The sequence below is a fragment of the Talpa europaea genome (genome assembly GCF_964194135.1).
Source record: "Talpa europaea genome assembly, chromosome: 7".
Lineage (NCBI taxonomy): Eukaryota > Metazoa > Chordata > Mammalia > Eulipotyphla > Talpidae > Talpa > Talpa europaea.
This window is the reverse complement of record NC_140074.1, coordinates 40,900,713-40,920,684: the sequence shown is the minus strand read 5'-3', so window position 1 is coordinate 40,920,684 and position 19,972 is coordinate 40,900,713. Positions and strand designations below refer to the sequence as shown.

General features: G+C 35.6%; 1 protein-coding gene across 1 annotated transcript in view; it reads left to right on the top strand.

The window, feature by feature from the left end:
• The window catches only part of ALDH1A1 (aldehyde dehydrogenase 1 family member A1), a gene marked incomplete at both ends in the record, with an annotated part of 51,799 nt that extends 34,160 nt beyond the window's left edge, over window positions 1-17,639 (top strand). The window contains 6 exons of the mRNA XM_084237628.1: window positions 435-537; window positions 2,597-2,781; window positions 5,057-5,221; window positions 10,123-10,280; window positions 13,946-14,020; window positions 17,567-17,639. Of these exons, the coding sequence (XP_084093754.1) occupies window positions 435-537; window positions 2,597-2,781; window positions 5,057-5,221; window positions 10,123-10,280; window positions 13,946-14,020; window positions 17,567-17,639 (759 nt within the window). The remainder of the gene's footprint in view (window positions 1-434; window positions 538-2,596; window positions 2,782-5,056; window positions 5,222-10,122; window positions 10,281-13,945; window positions 14,021-17,566) is intronic.
• Between the last annotated feature and the right edge of the window lie 2,333 nt (window positions 17,640-19,972).

Here is a 19,972-nt window from a genome sequence, read left to right as displayed (position 1 = left end):
ATAGGGTGGGTATTCAATGAAACTGTCAGATGAGATTCAGTGGGTGGTGAATATGCCATTTTGTCTGGATAGAATTTCCTAGCTTTCAATAGCTGATTGGAAAGTCAAATAGAAAAGTGTGGCTGGATGTGCAGATCCATAACCAGAGAGATGAAATTCCAATTAAAATGAAAAATAAGCTCTTTTCTAGCCATGGACATCAGATCAACAATCATTTCTCTATTCTCATGAGCTTTATTTGATGCATTATATGTTTAGGCTTGGATGGAGGAGTCTTTGATATTTGAAGGTGTCAGATCTTAAGAAATGTCATTTAATGTTCCTCCCAAAGGAAACTTAACTATGGCACAAACATCATATAAATTTAAAATGCTAAATAAATCTGTCTTCATGAGAGTGGATTAAGCCTCCTCCTTTGGAATGCTTCATTTCAGGTTGGCAAAATGATCAAAGAAGCTGCTGGGAAAAGCAATCTGAAGAGGGTGACCCTGGAGTTGGGGGGGAAGAGCCCTTGCATTGTGTTTGCTGATGCAGACTGTGAGTATAAACCTCTCTGTTAACCATTCATCCTTTACCCTCTTTGGTGTCTGGTAATGTCACACAGTTAACTTGAAGTTTACAAAAGAGTTTGCTTCTAGTGTAAGGTATTAATAGGAATCCAGAATTGCTTGTGAAAATCTGTTAAGTTGTCCAAAAGTTGTAACAACTAGGTAAATCTAACACAGACATTATTTCTCCCTCATTTGGAATATGTATTTGTGTGTTGTGTGTACATACATACATACATACATACATACATTAAGTATATATAAATATATATATATATACTTAAGTATTAGCATCATGTTAAACATGGTATGATAACCTCAGGTATGTTGGACTGGGACCAACTAGGGAGAGAGCAGTTTGTCATGTCTTTCTACTTTGGGTCAGATACTCATTAACTAGCTAGAAGAAAATGAAATGTTCTTTTTAAGTAATTTCTGATTATTTTTCTAACAAGTGCAGCTGAATTTGCATATATTAAATCTATAATTATGTGACTCTACTACACAACATTCTATTTGGTATACTATATTGCTAAATAGAATCCCAAAACGATATTCAAAATGGGAGTCAAGTAACAGAATTAGAAGGTCAAAAATTCATCTGAGTCTTTCTTTAACAGCTGCATTATTGCTATAAAGCTATAAACACAAATGGTTCATGGAATTGTTCTATGTTGCTAATGTGTTCTTAACTGAAGTCTTTTAAAATATATGACCATATTTCATAATCTACAAACATAGCAAGATTGCCGATTTTATCAAATCTTTCTATAAACTCCTGCTACAACTTAAGTAGATGTGATTGTTTCACAGAATAAATGGAACAATATCCAGTTGGTATAATATTTAACTGAAGTCTTTTAAAATATATGACCATATTTCATAATCTGCAAACATAGCAAGATTGCCGATTTTATCAAATCTTTCTATAAACTCCTGCTACAACGTAAGTAGATGTGATTGTTCCACAGAATAAATGGAACAATATCCAGTTGGTATAATATTAAATCTTCAGCATTTAGAAAACTCAAATTCAAAGAAAATTTTCTGATGGTTATAAAGGATCTGTTAATTAAACTTTTTTTTTAAAGATTTATTTATTCATGCACAAAAGAACCGGGGTACAGGCCAGATGTGGGAGAGGGTGAGAGGATTCACCAGAGACAGAGTGGGAAGCAGAACAGGCAGACTGAAATATACTGCTGAGAGGAGCAGTGGGCGAGACAGGAGGGGTCTGCTGCACCATGTGGGATTCTCCCTGGCAGGTCCCAGGGATGGAACCTGCACTGCAGAGACTATGGACAGCTTTACAGTGCTGCGCTCAACCACCTGTGCCATCAGGGGAGGCCCTAATCTGTTTTTTTTTTTTTCCTTTTAAAACACATTCCACCATTTCAAACAAATGAGTAGGAAGAGCTTATAGGCATAACTTAATATACTTTGGATAGATTTTGAAAATGTCTTTCCTAGAATAGAATTATAGATAGGTGAGCAATTTAAGATGTTAGATTTTCCCCCAAAAATGTCACTTTTCCTATCAATCAGGGTATTTAAGAATGTTTTGAAATTATTTAATGCAATGGATACTTCATGTTTTCTTTGTCATCCATCTAAAACCTGCTCCTGAAATATTCAGTTATCTAAATAAATGTATAAATGCATATGTATATATACTCATGTACACATAGCCATTTATACTTGTAATTAGTTATTTATATACATACACACATATACGTGTGTGTGTGTATATATATATATATATATATATAAATATTTGCCATAAGACTTGTTGTTATGACACCTTCCATATTCTTGGTAATAACCATACTAAAATTGGTATAATAACCAGCATTTCTTCATATTCTATTATTTGTGCTATCATTTCTATAGCAAATAAAAGGTAAGAAGGTTTAATTTGTCACCTAACAAGAGGTAGAATATATTGAATTAATGTCTGATTATACAAATTATGGTTTGACTATACCACCATATTACTTATGAGAATTATATATAGCAATATATAATCTTGAAAAAAATTCTCTTTGCAGTGGATGTTGCTGTTGAATTTGCACACCTGGGCTTATTCTACCACCAAGGTCAATGTTGTATAGCTGCATCCCGGCTTTTTGTAGAAGAATCAATTTATGATGAGTTTGTTCGAAGGAGTGTTGAGCGTGCTAAAAAGTATGTTCTTGGGAATCCTCTGACCCCAGGAGTCAGTCAAGGGCCTCAGGTGAGTATACATTAGAAGGAACAGCATTCTCTTGGAACAAAGATAAAGTACCCTCCTAAGACCTAGTTTTATTGAATAAGATTACTTCCCATCTACACATCTTCCCAGGTGGCAATACAGTATCAGCCAGATGATTAAAAAAAATAAATGACTCTAACTCCCACATGTAAAGAAAACATCCAGCTTTCCTATCTAGAAACAAGTCAGGGGAATGCTCTTAAAGCTGGAATATAAAGATGTGAGGAAAAAAGCAAATGCTATAAATTTCTAGTTTTCCTCAGTCTGGCTTTCTCTTGATTCTTGTTTACATCTCTGTATCCACTTTGAAGTTCTACATACTGTCTATCATTTATCTCTTCTTTGGAGTCATTCCTGTCACACAGTGAAGGGCCATCAGCACATTATTGAGAAGTTTCTAAGCGTGGAAAGGAAGATCTACTTCAAATATGGTCAATCTAAAGAAAGTTTGTATTTATGGTAAATTAGAAATAGCCAGACCAAACTGAATGAGTCTCTAAGTATAACTGAACATTTCTGTCACTGCTAACCTATAGTGCAAAGTTCTCAAGCTTTGCTGTGCATACGAGTCACCTGACCTTGTTGAAGATTCCAATTCTGATGGAGTTGGTCTACATGAGGTCCTAAAAGCATATTTTGCTGCAGATTATAGGAGCACATTGTCAATGGCAGACATTCAAATATGAATTTCTACATTTTTAGGAGTTGGTGACCATCTATGCTTTTAAAGAAACAAACAAATCATTTCACTGCATAAACAGAGATCCAACTGTCACTAAGTATCTGTGCAGTATCTGTTCACAACCTTAGGGAACACATCTTGAAACAAAAACCTAAATAATCATGATTTTTGAGGACATCATCAGGTTAATATTTTGGAATAGGCCAGAGGAGCTTTGTGTGATGAATGTGACCTTCATTGACAAGAGTATCTTTACCAAACAGAGCACCCAAACATTACTTCTTAGTCTGATTATATTAATAATATGCATTAATTTAAATGTTGCCTCTTATTAAACTAATGTTACAATTTGCTTAATCTGCTGAAGAGGAATGTTCTCTTGTTGGATATTCAATTAAATAGTGGTGCACTGTGGGGAAGTGCAGCAACATTGTACCATCTACTGTGGCAAATTTTAGAAAATGGGTTCTGGTTTCTGGTTTCAAATCACACTTAATTTAATTGGAGATTGACACTGGGTTGTATGCAGTTAGAACTTTATGAAACCTTTTTCTGGGCCAAGGTAGATGAGAGAAATTAAACAGCCAAAGAAGATAAAGAACAACCCATTTTGAGAGATGACACAGTTACATTGTTCAGGGCCCCCCATATAAAGTCCTGCACCTCTTACATTTTTCCTTTAAAATCTAAAACTTAACCTTTGGCCACATCTGAGACCAGGCAGTTTTCACCAGTGATTTGAGTCTAATACTCATCCAGTCTTTCAATCTGTTATAATAGGAAGCGATGCAATAGGTGACCTCAATTTCAGTGCATGAAGAGAGGTCTGTATCCTGGTGTTCCCTAGCAGACCTCTGGACTCATTTTTTTCCTTATAAAAATATAGTTTCATAATCCATTTATATATAATGGATTATAATCCATTTATGTAATTTTTGTCATGGTTCTATAGGGCACATTTAACCAAGCAGGGTGGTAACAATTGGGACAGGCTAGAAATTGGAACCAAATCTACTGACTACCCCAGAGGCACTTGAACTTGGAACAATAACTAGGCTGTGGTTGGTGTGGATCTGGACTGAAGGGATGGGTTGGGAATAAAAAGAACCAACCAGAAGTCTAGGAGTCATCTTCAAGTCTAAAAGCATCTGCTTTCCAACTGCCATGGCTAATTAAACCCAGTATCAAATTTCTCTTTTTTTTCCCTTCACCATTTTTTTTTCAGTTAGAATTACAGTCTCCAGGTAAGTGTGCTCAATTATTAACAGGCGGTTCTTCCAATGTAAATAAATGACTGTTAAATGAAAAGGTGTGCATGCATTTGCAATGGCAAATATGCTTTTCTTACATAACTGTAAAAAAAAATGCTAAATATCTTCAGTCTCTTTCTATAAAAGTCATGAGAGCAAAGTATACACAGAGAATTCATCTGAGCCTGTCGGCTCTTTTGACTGAATCTTTGATTTAATAACAATCCTAGCATTTTGAAGCCCTCATTAACAGGCATAGCAATGTAATACATTTACAAGTTGCTAATTACATTCCCCCCTCCTTCTTGTGCTATTTTTCAAATAGATTGATAAGGAACAATATCAAAAAATACTTGAACTCATTGAGAGTGGAAAGAAAGAAGGGGCCAAGCTGGAATGTGGAGGCGGTCCCTGGGGGAACAAAGGGTACTTTATCCAACCCACAGTTTTCTCCAATGTTTCAGATGAGATGCGTATTGCCAAAGAGGAGGTAAATGATTTCATTCTGTTCTGTTCCCTTTGTTGCCATATTTTGTCTTCATGTTTGTATGCAAATTGTCCCTTTTAAATTCTTGGTTTTTTAAACATCTTTCTCAGTAAAAGTAACTCTTCATTTCTGTAACTGATAAAGTTTGAAGTTATTTGCAATAAAGACTAAAAATAGTAAGGAATTCTTTGGTCTAGCCAAGAATTTCAGCCAAACACAGATGAGGATGCCTGAAAAATTTGGTGCTTCCTTCACAAATGTCAAGGAATGAGAAAGAAAACTGTTGCTTTTTCACCTTTGGAAATAATATATTTGAAAATAATTGGAAAAGGATAAAGGGATATGCAGTTTTTTTAGTAAAACTTCTTATTCTGAAATAATTTTCTATTCAGTTGCTATTTGAGAACTATTTGCTATTTGAGAGCCATGCACTCTTACCTACTTTCTTTCAACAGCAACATCTTTTTTTAAAAAAATATTATATATTTATGCATACAAGAGCTGGGGTGCAGGCCAGAGGTTGGGGGAAAGGGTGAGTGGGTGAGAGAATGCACCAGAGACAGAGTGGGGAGCAGAACAGGTAGATCCACTGAAATTTACTGCTGAGGGAAGCAGAGGGTGAGACAGGAGAGGTCCGCTGCACCATGTGGGTTAGGGGATAGCTTCATAGGGCTGTCACTTAATCGTGTGCCATCAGGGAGGCCTTCACAATAATAACATTTTGCAAAACTATAGTAAAATATCACAGCAAGTATGTGGACAATCACCCAGTCAGGATACAAAGTATTCCATTACCATATGAGCCCCTGATGTTTTCCTTTAGTAGCCAAAATCCATGACCCTCCTACTGTACCCCATCCTTAACTTGTGGTTTTTCCCTTAACCACTAAGCTGCTCTGTATTCCTACAATTGTGTCACATCCACAGTGTTACAAAAATGGATTACATGAAACCACCTAGATGAATCTGTACAGAATAAGAGATTAGAAAAAAAAAAAAGCTAAGTCCAAAAGTTTGCATGATGTGGTGAATGAGAAATTTAAGACCCAAAGTTTAAAATGATTGGGTCAAAAAAATAAAAAAATAAAAAATAAAATAAAATGATTGGGTCACATGGCTATTTAAAGGCAGCTTGAGCACGTAGCCCGATTCTCATGACTTCCCTTCTACTTGAGCAGTGGTTGCTATATTAACTCCATTCTCCATTCAAACCTGCCATAACCTAACACTTTAAAATCTCATGGAAAGGGCCTCCCTGGTGGTACAGGGATTGAAGTCTCAGTGCTATCAAGCTTTTGCCAGCCACTGTAGCTATCCCCTGCCAGTTCTATCCCCTGCCAGTGAGCTAATCCGTCCTGTCTCCTCTGCTGCTCCCCTTAGCAGTGTATTTCAGTAGATCTGCCTGTTCTGCTCCCCACTCTGTCTCTGATGACTCCTCTCACCCTCTGCACTTCTGGCCTGTACCCCAGTTCTTGTATGCATAATTAAATAATAAATAAATAAAATCCCATGGAAGATATGGGAACTAGACTATTAAAAATGATAGTGTTAGTATTAGAAGGAATATTGTGGATAATTCAGATCAAAAATCAAATGTATGGATTAAGACATTGAGTTCTAATTTATTTTGTTTTACAGGGCAAGTAATGTGCATGCTTGGAGATTGAGATTGTCTTTGCCAATATTTAATTTGGCACAGATTCTCTGTGGGATATATAATAATAACACAAACCAAGATACAAGAGAAAGTCTCTTAACAAGATACAAGATAAAGTCTCTTAACAAGCCAATAAAGAAATGACATACTCTAGACCAATGACAGATCAAATACACTATTGTTCTAAGCAGAAGAAAATTGAAAGAAATAAAGTCCAAATTTAGTCAAGATGTAACTTAGTACGCATTTGTACTCAGAAGATCAGCTCAGTCAACTAGGAGCTGAGGTCCTGCTGTTGATGCCAACTCAGTCTCTTCTTGTTCAAGTTCAATGCCAGCAAAACAAAGAAGTCAGTGTTGGCAAGCAAGATAAGCTCCTTCAGGGCGCTGCTGTACAGTTCTCACCACTGCCCTGTGAGTGAAGATTAGCCTTTGTCTCAACAGAAGCCAATGCCTTAAGGTCTTCAGAGAGCATAGTTAGATCAGCAAAGAGTCTCCTGGCCCAGACCAAACACTCAAATAGTGTCTCAAAAACTTTCAGCATTTAATTTTAGGTGTCCATTACATGATGCACATCACACCATTTTCATTATTATGATGTCCATGATGCAAGGGTCCTCTGTATGTTCATATTGAGAAACAAAAAAAATGTGCTGGCATTACTTACATCTGTTCTTATTGATAAACTTTCAGTGGCATCACCACTTTGCAAACTTTATTCTATATACATTCCTATCAGTAATCACTTTAACATAATACTTTTGCTGACATTATTCTGCACATGTTCATGTTGTTAAGAGAGTCCTAATATCCAACTTTTAAAATAATTTCATCAAAATAAATTATTCAAAACAAGTTCCGCCATTTAAATCAAGCTTATATAATAAGGATTTAAAGTCATAATCAGTCAATACATGCCAAGACCTAGAAAGTGGAAGTGAGTTGCTATATTATAGAATTATAGACAAAATCATAAAGCTAGAAGGATCCTTTAAGACCATGTCTACAACCCTTATTATATTCCATCAATTTGCTCTTGAATAAGTGGCCAGCCAGTGTCTTTTTAAAAAACATCAGCATTATGTATCATACTATGTCTTCAGAGATTTCCATGTTTGGACAATGTTAATTAATCATTAAAAAGTTCTGCCTCAGGCTACCTAGGAACCGTCCTCTTATGTTCTACCTGCTGGTCCCATATCTGCCTTTTGGCCTTTTTCCACATAAGAACCTTCCATATATTTAAAGCTTGTATCATACCCACCCCCCACCCCCTTTTTACTCCCCATTCTCCAGCTCTTGGCCATATATTTTTAAGCTCTTGTACTTCCTAAATTATCTAGATGAATATACTGTAGTGAACTATTTGGTGAGCACAAGTTAATTAACATTAAGAACAATGTTACCCAGAAACATAATGTGTTAAGAAAGGCTAGTTTAGGGCCTCCCCGGGGGCGCAGCAGTTGAGCGCTGGGTTGCGAAGCTGCCCGCGGCCTCTGTGGCGCCGGTTCGATCCCCGGCTGCTCCCCGGCCACCGGAGGAGGGTCCCACATGGCACGCAGGCCTCTCCTGCCGCCCGCTGCTCCCCTCAGCAGTGTCCTTCGGTCCTTCTGTCTGCTCTGCTCCCCGCTCTGGCTCTGGTGACTCCTCTCACCCTCCCGCGCTTCTGACTGTGCCTAGTGCTTGTATAAATAAATAAATAAAAATAAATCTTAAAAAAAAAAAAAAAAAGGCTAGTTTGCATTTAGGATTTGTAAATAATCTACCTCTGAGCCACTGAGGCTTTTAACAAATACAGAGATAGATTCATTAACTATGAACTGTGAAAGGTGTTACATAATTTAACACTACAAGAAGGCTCTGACAAGTCAAATACTTTGAATCATAATCCTTTCATTCAATAAATTTGTATTTCATGATTGATATGCAGAGAATCTGGAAGGGTTATTTACTGCCAAAAGTCACTAAACCAAAGTAAAAGTGCAGAATCAGATGCAAATAGGAAACCAATTAGAAAAACTAACAAGCAAAGCATAGGGATGATTAAACGTACTTAGTTTCTCCACATTGATTTAGTCCCCAACTGATTATAACTTTTGCATTTGTTGACAAATATTTGTCTTATTAGAACTGTTGTTCTTGCACATCTTGACTAATATCAGATAGAAAAGGCTAGGGAAATATTTTTTCTATCAAGGAAACATTGTGTTCCTACAATATACATATAACTCGTGTGCTACTTTAGAATTGGGATCTGGAGCAATGTGCTGTGTTCAACTGAATAAAATATTAACATATTTATCACAGTAGGTGCTATATAGGTTAGAGTATCATGATTATAGTTTTAGGATATATACTTAGCCTCTGATGAATGGTAGCTGTTCCACCCGAATACTGAAACTAGTGATAGAAACCTGAAAACTATTTACCTTTTCTGATTTTTACCTCCCCTTATTTATATTTCACAGAAAATGCAGATAGCACTCAGGGGAGCTGACCTTTCATTTAATTGTAATATATGTTTTGTGGCAACATATAGGCTTAAAAATAATACAGGAGCTCAATTCTTAAGAGAAAAACCAGTTGTTTTACTTCCATCCGAGGATGAAAATAAAATGAGTTGAATTTGGGCAATGCTAACTATAGAGCTTAGCAAAACTGAAAGTGATTCAGGCTGAAAAGAACCTAATTTTTGTAATTGTCATTGCCAATGACTTACTTTGGGGCTAGTAAAGGACAGTGGAGGATTTAAACTCTTGCAGTAATGAGTGATTCTATTTGGTTTATGTGAGTTGCTTAAGATTTGGTTGATGTGTAACATCTAACAAAAATTCACCAACTTGACAGATATAAATCCACTAGTATAGGTGACATCTCATTTGATGACAACACTAATGTCTAAAAATAAATTATTATCAGTCAGTGCCGACTCATTCATCCCATAGAGGAAACATTTCTTTCTCAGGTTTATTGTTTATGTAGTCACTTAGAAGATGGAGAAAATAGGAAACTCCAACGTGAACGTTGCTTTATTTATTTGTACCCAATCTTGTTCCAAAGAGAACATAAGACAAGGCTCTTACCTGTCTTAATCTATCATTCCAACAGCTACCATTTTGATTCTTACACATTAGTTTTAGAAAAGAAGCAAAACTGTAATTCCAGGTAATTTATAGGAAAAATATAAGTATCATACAAGATATTCACTTTTAACTAATTTCTTTATTTCATTCATTTATGTGGTATAGATATTTGGACCAGTGCAGCAAATTATGAAGTTTAAAAGTTTAGATGATGTGATCAAGAGAGCAAACAACACTCACTATGGTTTATCAGCAGGAATCTTTACCAAAGACCTTGACAAAGCGGTAACAGTCTCTTCCGCTCTGCAGGCCGGGACAGTGTGGTAAGTCAGACCTATATAATAATGCCTTTATTCTGTTAACCACATTAACAGATTGCCTTGAACCTTGTCAGACCTAATCTTTTTTTTTTTTTTTTAATTTGGAATAACATGGCCTACTAGAAAAGCAGTTGCTACCTTAAAAGAAAAGAAACAAAGAAAAAGGCTATAGTAGAACTTAAGAAGAGTATTTTCATCAACTCTATCCAACCTTTTGAAATTTTCTGCCCAAATTATGTTTGGGTAACACCATGTAAGTGTTACTAAATTCTGAGCACTTGGTACTCTGGTAAACAAAAAAGAGATGGAAGTTGAGTGTTAAAGTTAATTACATAGTAAGACAGTACTTACTATGTACTGTCAGTACTTCTATGTATGCAAATTTTTAATTCTCATATCAGCTTCTTATTCTGAGATTGTTACAGTAGTGAAGGTCTTAATTTGGATGAACATTATGAGTTTTGAGGAACATGTTCCTGTTCCGATTTTTATATGTCATTTTAGTATATAAATGCTGTACTCAAGATGGTTGCATTCCCTGTCAGTCCCCAGTCTCTGGACTGCTTTAGTGGTAATTTTGTCCTATCAGACCTCACTTATTCCCCCCTACCCCCCAACCAATCTTGGCAGGAGCCCAGGTTATCTTCCTGCTCAATAATGTTAGACCTATTGCATTTAAAAATCCATAGGACATTGCAAATAATTTATCCTTCAGAGACAGCCAAACACTCCTTGCCCCGTTTGATAGCGCTAGACTTGTTAGTCTTAACCAACGATAATCATTTAATTTATATATATATATACATATATATATATATATATATATATATGGCCTTTGGTAGGCACTGTACTACATTCTTTGTTTTCATTATCTCATTTTACCACACAACTGTTCAATTGTTATGTTACATTTATCAATGAAAATACTAAGGTTTAGTAAGACTAAGTAAATGATTGAGGTCACACACTAGATGATAGCTGAGATTCAGACCTATTTCAGCCCCTATAGCAATGATTTTCAACCTAGGCTGTACATTAGAGTCCTCTGCAGACTGATGGGGGTGGGAAAGGGTATGTAACAAACACCACTTAGTCATTAGTTGCTTAATGACATTTCACCCAACCATGGACAGCACGTATGACAGTGGTCCCAGTAGTCTACACAGTCTTAGTGTATACACTGAGTATTTACTAAACCTTAGTGTACAGTTGGCTATAATGTCTAGCTTCATGTAATTACACTCTGTGATATTAGCACAATGATGAAATTGCTTAAGGACACATTTCCCAGTTAGGTTGACACTAAGTATCTATTCATCTCTGTGAGACTGTTATTTCAAAACTACCTTGATCCTAGAGTGAACCCAAGACTAGTACTCAAAAGCCTGATTCCTCCTATATTGAAATGTTTTCTGAGATTCTTGAAACTAGCAAACTTTTCATAATCAGTATGACTAGTGACTAGTGTAGAATTTCCCTATAAGGTTAGCGATCAAATCTGTATTACCATTTACTAAAGATTTAATATGTGTCAGCACCATTAGATGCACATTATATTCAGAATTTCACTTCTGCCTTGAAACAACATTATTAAATATTATCATAACCCATTCCCTGAGAAGGAGACATATACTTAGAGAGGCTAAAAAAGCTTTCTTGGTATCACCTAAGTAATAAGGAGCAGAACTAGGGGTTTTGCTAGGGGTTCGTCACCACCCTTCTTTATAACTAGCAAGAATCAAAGGAGACTCAATTGACAAGGCTGAGTATTTTGAATTTGCAGTTTTCTAGAATATTTCCCATTTATCCATTTGCATATCCAAAATAGTTTGATTTTGTTGTAGAGTCAAGGAGCAAACTCATTTACTGTGCTGGTTAACAAAAACAAATTTCAGGTTTTGGATTATGGAATAACAGAATATTATGTCTATTTAATTAAGGAGCTTGTTATGCAATTTTTCCACTCAGTGGTGTGGGAAATCTGGTCAGGAATTTCTGTGCTATTAAGAGAGGTGATCATATTCTTATTACTCTATATCCTCGTAAAAATATCTGGCATTATTGAAGACATAGTTGCTGCTTGCTGTTTTCAGGACAACTATTGTATTCTAGAATTGCTATGATTTTGCCTATAAATTTTAAGTAGGGGTCTGATTTTTCAGTTTAAAGAGAAATTAAAGGAAAGCTGAGACAAACTGTATTTCAAAAGTTTGAATTTATTTAAGGACCTGTCTCCAATAGGGAGATTTGGGATAAGAACTCTGTGGGCCAAAGGGAACATAGAGCTCTGGGAATTGAGATGGTAAGTCCTTTAGCTGAGAAAATATATGTATTTTATCTCAGGATAAAATTAATGACTGAATAATTGCAAGCATAATACAATATGGAAGTCACACTATTGTTGACCTATTGTAGTACCATGAAGAGAAGTATTTTAAAAGCACATTTCTTCTGGGTCTCCCTGGTGGCCTTGGGGTTAAGTCTCATTGCTATCTCCCATATAGCCTAGTTTGATCCTTGGCCAGGGAGCTACCCACATGGCACATCAGACCTCTCCTGTCTCGCTCGCTGCTCCCCTTAGCAGTATACTTAAATCTGTCTGTTCTTCTCCCCATTCTCTGATGAATCCACTTACCCTTAGCATCTCTGGCCTACATACTAGTTCTTCTATGCAAAAAAAAAAAAAAAAAAAAAAAGAAAAAAGAAAAAGTACATTGCTTCTTGTTTGAATATTTTTTTCTCTTGTGTATAGAATCATGTAGGTAATTAGATTTTGCTGTTCTCTGGCCACCAGAAAATTCAAAGCTAAATAAATTGGTTATATCCTGCATAACTGCTTTTTAAGGTCTCCCTTATCTTCATTGTTTAGCATATTTTTCTTTAATTCTAATGATTCATGTTTTTAAATTATATTTGTCTATATTAGTATTGTTACACATTTTTGTGAAATATGAAAATGAATAAAAAAAATGATATCCAACTCTTATCAAGATCTCTGTTTAAGCAATTTATTGAACCAGTTAATAAAAAAAAGGTGAACTGAGTAATATGATGCATATCACAATTGCAAAAGAAAATGTATCCTGGTCTGCTAAAAACCCTTAAAATAATTACAACCCTTAAAATAATTACAAAGCTAAGTGCACAAGGGACTTTGGTGATGGTGCATGGATGAACTGGTTGTAGGGATTTTGTGGGGCCTACACCTAAGAGGCGAAAGCAAATATTGTATAAAAATGAACATTGATGTAAAATATATATAAAGTTTAAAAAATAATAAAATAATAAAAACATAATTGCAAAGCTTATTGAATATAGGCATGAAAGAGCAACCATCAAACAAACTCTTAGCAAACTATGCCCTTCTGTGGCACACTGGTGGTTCCATCCTTTATAATTCAGACTAAAACTTCTCAGAGACATGATGTAATTCCAACACACAGTTGGAAATTAACCACACACACAGTTGTTCCATTCTATTTCTAGGTAGTCTATATACATACACTTACCCTTCTGCATTTCCATTTTGCAATGCTGCCTTTTTTATTGTAATGAGCATGGCATATTGACATTAATGGAATTAAGGATGTCTCTGAATTTCTAAATTTCCAAATATAGGAGTTATTTCACAGGACATAAGATCTATAATGCATTTCTTTTCTTTTCAGGGTGAATTGCTACAGTGTGGTATCTGCCCAGTGCCCCTTTGGTGGATTCAAGATGTCTGGAAATGGACGAGAGTTGTAAGAATTCCTTTCTATTAAGATACTTATCTTGAAAAACATCATTACTCCCATGGAATTAATCTACAGTCTATTTGAATTAAAATTTGCCTGCAGTCTTCCCTAAAGCATAGTACTGAAGGGCAGGAAATCTGGCACCACCAAAGTATAAGATTTCTGATAATTGACTTTCACTGTGTTCATCACAGCTCGGCAGTTGTGGGCAGGGATAGGAATGCGAGAAAGAACTAGTCTATGAGTGCCTTTCCATGCTTATATTTCATGATTTTTACCATAGTGGGGATTCAGTGGATAAAGAGTTAATGACAATTGATTAAAAAAAAAATAAAAGATGACCTCACAGTAAAGCTAGGACTTGATGAAGGGCAGGAAACCAGCATAGGATGTCAGTAAGAAAAGAAGAGGGTTTTCTTAAACAGAAAGTAACTGGTGGCATATTGAGGGCCTTGTGAATTTGACTGACTGGTGGGCATTTATGGAAATGGGAAGTATGATTTCAGAGTTAAATAGGTAAGAAGTCTTGAATTCAAGAAGACTGGCTTATTTATTTAGTGGAGCTGTGAAAATTCATGAATATCTTTAGAATGTTGTCAGGGAAGTAGACAACTCCTACCAAGTACCTAGTGTAGTACAAAGAACAGGATTGGTGACTAACCAAACTGCATTTGAATTTACTGCTGGCCAGCCATGCAGCATGGTTCAAGTTCTCCAACATTTAAGTGTCTGTTTCTTCCTTTCCTAAATGGAAATGTTAAATTAACATCCTCTTATGAAAGTTATGAGAATTCAATGACATACTGCATTGTTCATTCCTTACCACGTAACTGTCACAAAGTAGAAACTCATCAAATGGCTTCTTCCATTTCTATTTCCTTTACTTTACAATATCTACTTTTGCAGAATCCCATGGCAGAATGAATTACAAAAAGCTACAACAAATGTTAGATTATTCTGAAGGACAGTAAGTTTGTTGCTGGCCCAGTTTTCTAACACATTTCCCAGTAATGCTGAAGATAAAATAATCAAAAGGGACAAAATAGCAAAAGTAGCCCAAACATATCAATTTTGTGGAATACAATTTGGTCAAACTTAAACAAAAGGAAATTGAACTAGAGAAGAATGAAAAACAGGAGTCAACCCTAAAATCCGGAATGTGGGTACAATTTCCTTTTTTCAAATACAAAGGAAAATGCTATACTATAATTTTTTGTAAAATTTCCATTTTATTAATTTTAATAGTTTTTATTATGAGGTAGTATAGATTTACAACATTGTATATGATTTAGGGGAATAGGTTCACACCTCCTGAGATGTATGTTACTACACCATATCTAACACCAAAGCACCCTTATCCTTTTATCATAGACCACTTTTTACTTCCAAAATCCACCTAAGGAAGCTACTGTTCATGTGTACCTGGAAGCAAATTTGGTGAACTTAATAATCCAGTCATTTGCTATATGGAATTTAAGAATAATTATTAAAGACATAATTTCAAAAAGTTCCTAAGAGTTTGATTATAACTTCCACTCAAATATAGAAAGGCAGAGTTCATCAGATGGGAAACAAGTCTTCAAAAAGTCAAAAATCATGGCACGCAAACCCCCATGTGGTAACGATACTGAGTGCCCAACCCTGGATTTCCTTCTCAGACCCCAGTGCTGGCAGTGGAATAAATAAATGACAGAAATTCTTCTCTGTGTAATTGCACCAACATTCATTTAGGTTAGCATAGGTCACTTGAGACTTTACTAAGAGACCATTTTAAACTTTACTGGTATTTCTTTCCTCCCATTCCTTTTGGAAAGGGAAGAACTGACATGTGAACTACTGGGCTTATAAAGAGCTCCAGCATGAATACTCTTTCCTTCATTTATACATCCCAGGTTAGTACAGCAAATGATTCCTTTGTACATACTAAACAGTGCCAGGCTCAATAGAGAGTAAAGAACAGATATAACTTGTTCCTAGAACCTTATTGCTACAGCATAGACCCTGGGTGAGCAGCATGGCCATCACCTAGAAGATGGTTGGAAATCCAGTCTTGGATCTCTCCCCAGGTATATTGAATCAGAATCAGGTGACCGGTACATTGAAGATTATGGCAAGTCACAAACCAGTAAGATAGACTATAAGCAAATGTGTTTGTGTAACACTATAAACCATAGGCATAGGAATACTAAAGAACAGGACTTATTTCAGCCTAAGTATGACAATAATCACAGCTACTCCTCTACTGAAAGTTTCAAGCATCTATGAAGCTCAAAATACGATGCAAAGTCTAGTGGCAGAAATCATGGGTTAATATATCAAAATTTATGACTTACAATACTTATTAAGATATTATCCGTTAATGGGTTTCAGACAACTGAGGCTAAACCCTTTAATTACTCTGAAGAACATGCTCATTGAAGCTTTTAGAAGGCATTTTCAGAAGCTTAATTGTCCAAGAAAATAATCGGAGTTAAGAGGATTAGGTTACCCAGGAGAAAAAGATGTCTTCTACATACCTGTCTGCATCTGCAGAAGGGAGGAGTAGAAAGGGGTCAAGATCCCTTTCCTCAGGAAACCTACATATGCATGAGTATTAAGATTTTAAGAGTACTCTTATGTACTCTTAAGATTTTAAGAGTACTCTTAAGAGTACTCTAATTCTCTCATCAAAACAATATGGAAAATAGCCCAGTTCTTTTAGTTATCTCTTAAACAACGGGTAAATCAGAGTTTCTAAAACTGGTGGGAGGTTTTAATAAAACTGGTAAGATACCAGGATCCCAATTGATTCAGATTAATGCCTGCTCATTTGGGTTGGATTTAAGAATTATATAAGCAATAGATATGAACAGGGAAACCCTATAGTCATAAAAAGCCCAAAGAATTAAATGTAGGCTAATAAACTCTCTTGTTCTCTTAGAAAACAATCAAACAAGAAAGGAAAATAAAAACCCTGAACACTAAATTTTGTTTTTTCCTCCAAGAATCCAAAGATATTGTTAAAATTACAGCTAGAAATGTTTTATTTCAAGCCTTACCAATGGTCATTTTTAGCATGGTCATGTTTAGATGTTAAAAGTTTGGACCTAGTCACACACAGAAAATACATTAAAGTAAACTCTTTAATGTATCTTTTCTACGCTTGAAAAGTTTTTCTTGTTACTTGAGTGATGATATAGTACCACTTTTTCTGTTCTTGTACTGTGTCTGTTTTATTTATTTGAGCCAAAATTCAGAAGAATAACATTCTTGTTGAACTGAATGTCTTTGTGTGTGTGGTAAACTCTTTTATAGTCAAGGAGGACAAATGAATAAATTCGGTGAAAATCACTGAGTGTATATTTTAAAATGCAAACAAAAATTGCCCTAAAATTTCCCCACAGAGAATCTCCTCTGGTTGGCTAGCTGCTATTTGAAATGCTTCTGTACACAGAAAATATTTTCCATTGCCCCAAGCCAGATAAGCAAGAATAGACTTGTCACTAAGCACACACTGTAGAACATGTGTACTGCTGTGCTAAATTCTGTGAATTTTTTCTTTCCTCTCTCTAGGGGAGAATATGGTTTCAAAGAATATACAGAGGTCAAGACAGTCACAATGAGAATTTCTCAGAAGAATTCATAAAGAAACTACACAAGTGGAAAGAAGAATTCTCAATGATTAAGCATCTCCTACACTAATATATTATAGTGGGTTTTAAATACAAAATCATTCTTTTCTTGATTTTTAAAACATAAAGTATCATATTATCATTAATACTACACATGAAAAACCTTACATGTAGCTTATTCTGAAAGAATCATTTGTCTTCTGATATGTGATCCCACCCCCCAGTCCTTATATATATTAAAAAAAGAATTTGGATTCAAGATCTCTCTAGCTCTGTAATAGTTATGTGCTTTCTTTGTAGCTACTTGTCCAAGATAATCACTTTATAGAAGAGGACCAGTTGTCATTCCCTAACAATCCCCTTGAAATACTAAACATACTCATTAACTGCAGAGTAGATGTGTTCTGTTCTAGTAGCTGTCAAGTCGTTAGAGTTTGTTGAAAGTTTCCTAGAATTTCATGTCTGATTCTCAAATGAAGTAATACCTGAAATACTTAGCTGTAATGTAAACATAAAGCTTAATAAAAACAACCTTGCATGATTCTTGTTCAGCTTGAATTTGTTTTTGAAGATTTATTTATTTATGCATATAAGACCTGGAGTAGTGGCTAGAGGTGTGTGTGTGGGCGGGGGGGGGGGGTGAGAGGATTCACCAGAGACAGAGTGGGGAGCAGAACAGGCAGACTGACTGAAATACACTGCTGAGGGGAGCAGCAGGCGAGGCAGGAGAGGTCTGCTGCACCATGTGGGTAGCTCCCTGCCTGGGGATAGAATTCGTGCTGCAGTGGCTGTGGATTGCTTCATAGGTTGTGTCTTAACCCCTGCGCCACCAGGGAGGCCCACAGCTTTAATTTTTAAAGTAGTTTTGGTTATAATGATTTACTCTCCTTTTCACTCAAAGCCAATGTAAAACTGAGGCTATGATGCATTTAAAATAAGTCTAATCCACTTATTTTCAAATGGGAAAAGAAACACTTTATTTCCTAGAGGAATTTTTGCAATCAACAGCAAATATTTGATATAGACAGCTTTAGTCCTTCAGCAAGAATTTTTTGAGTTCCTATGAAGTTCTGTGCACCATGTTAGGTTTTGTAGAAAGTGAATTGTGAAATGGCCTATTAACTCAATGTATTTTAATCTTGTGAAGAACAAAGACGCTATCTAAAATTAAAAAAAAGATGGGTTATACAATGGGCATGAGAATTCTGTGAACCCTGAGAGTGTGGTAATGTACCAAAAGGCCATGCAGTGATGACCTTTAACTGTGAGGTTGATAAATGAATGAAATTTGATTGGATAATGATGAGCAGATTTACAATGAATGAAGAAGAGAAAAGAGATTCTATCACATATTCTCCAGATCTCTTTACACTGGAAAAACAATTTGGAAAAATTCTATGTATTTTCCCCTCTTAGAGTTTCAAATTGCACATGTCATATCCTAAGTTCTGAGAAGTCCTCCAACCTGCACACATTTGATGGATATTCCCCCCTACCCCCCCAATGTATTTCATTTCATCAAATAAATTTCCTTCTCTTTACCTTCATTTAATACCAATTAACATTAAGAAGCACAGGTTGGAAGATGCTGTTCTTATGCAAAGAGATAGCTATGAGTGTCTTGAGGTGTGATCTGGGGGCTTAAGGGAAGCAGCTGGAACGATGTCCTCTAATGAACCATATTTACACATTTATGCCCTCATACAAAGAACTGTTATGCCCCCAATCTGTAAATGTGCGCCTATGACTTAGGGTCTTGGGAGTCTCCCAGAGACTTAGGCCCAAGTAGAATTAGTAGATATTTTTTGTGTGTATTTTGCTATACAAGTCTAAAACATTTTTCTTTTACAAGCTAAAATTCAAGCCGACTAATCTTTAGGATTTTTTTTCATATTCATATTTAATAAAATAATTAAGCATCATTTAACATCAACAGACACTTCAGTGACACTATTATTGGGACATTACAATAGCTACTCCAGTCATGTGCAACAATGTACAAACAAAATTCATTCACTTCTAGATTTGATATAATTAAATTTTAATTGCACTAGTTTCTCAAAATTATATAGTCTAAATGGTTTGTAATCAGAACTTTCTTGTAGGCCCATCCTGAACCTCTAGACATTATTTGTATACCTTTTCCTCCAATTTATATAGCCATACTTGCAATAATTCTTAAAGTCTTGAAAATTTTGGTTACTATTTGGAATAATGAAGGAATCAGAGTCTTAGGGAGAACTGAAAAATCTTTGGACAATGAGAAGGGAAATTTTCCAAATACAGGGGAGGGTTGTATTTTCCAAAAACTAGACAGGGTCCACATTGTTAAAAGATGTGCCTAAAA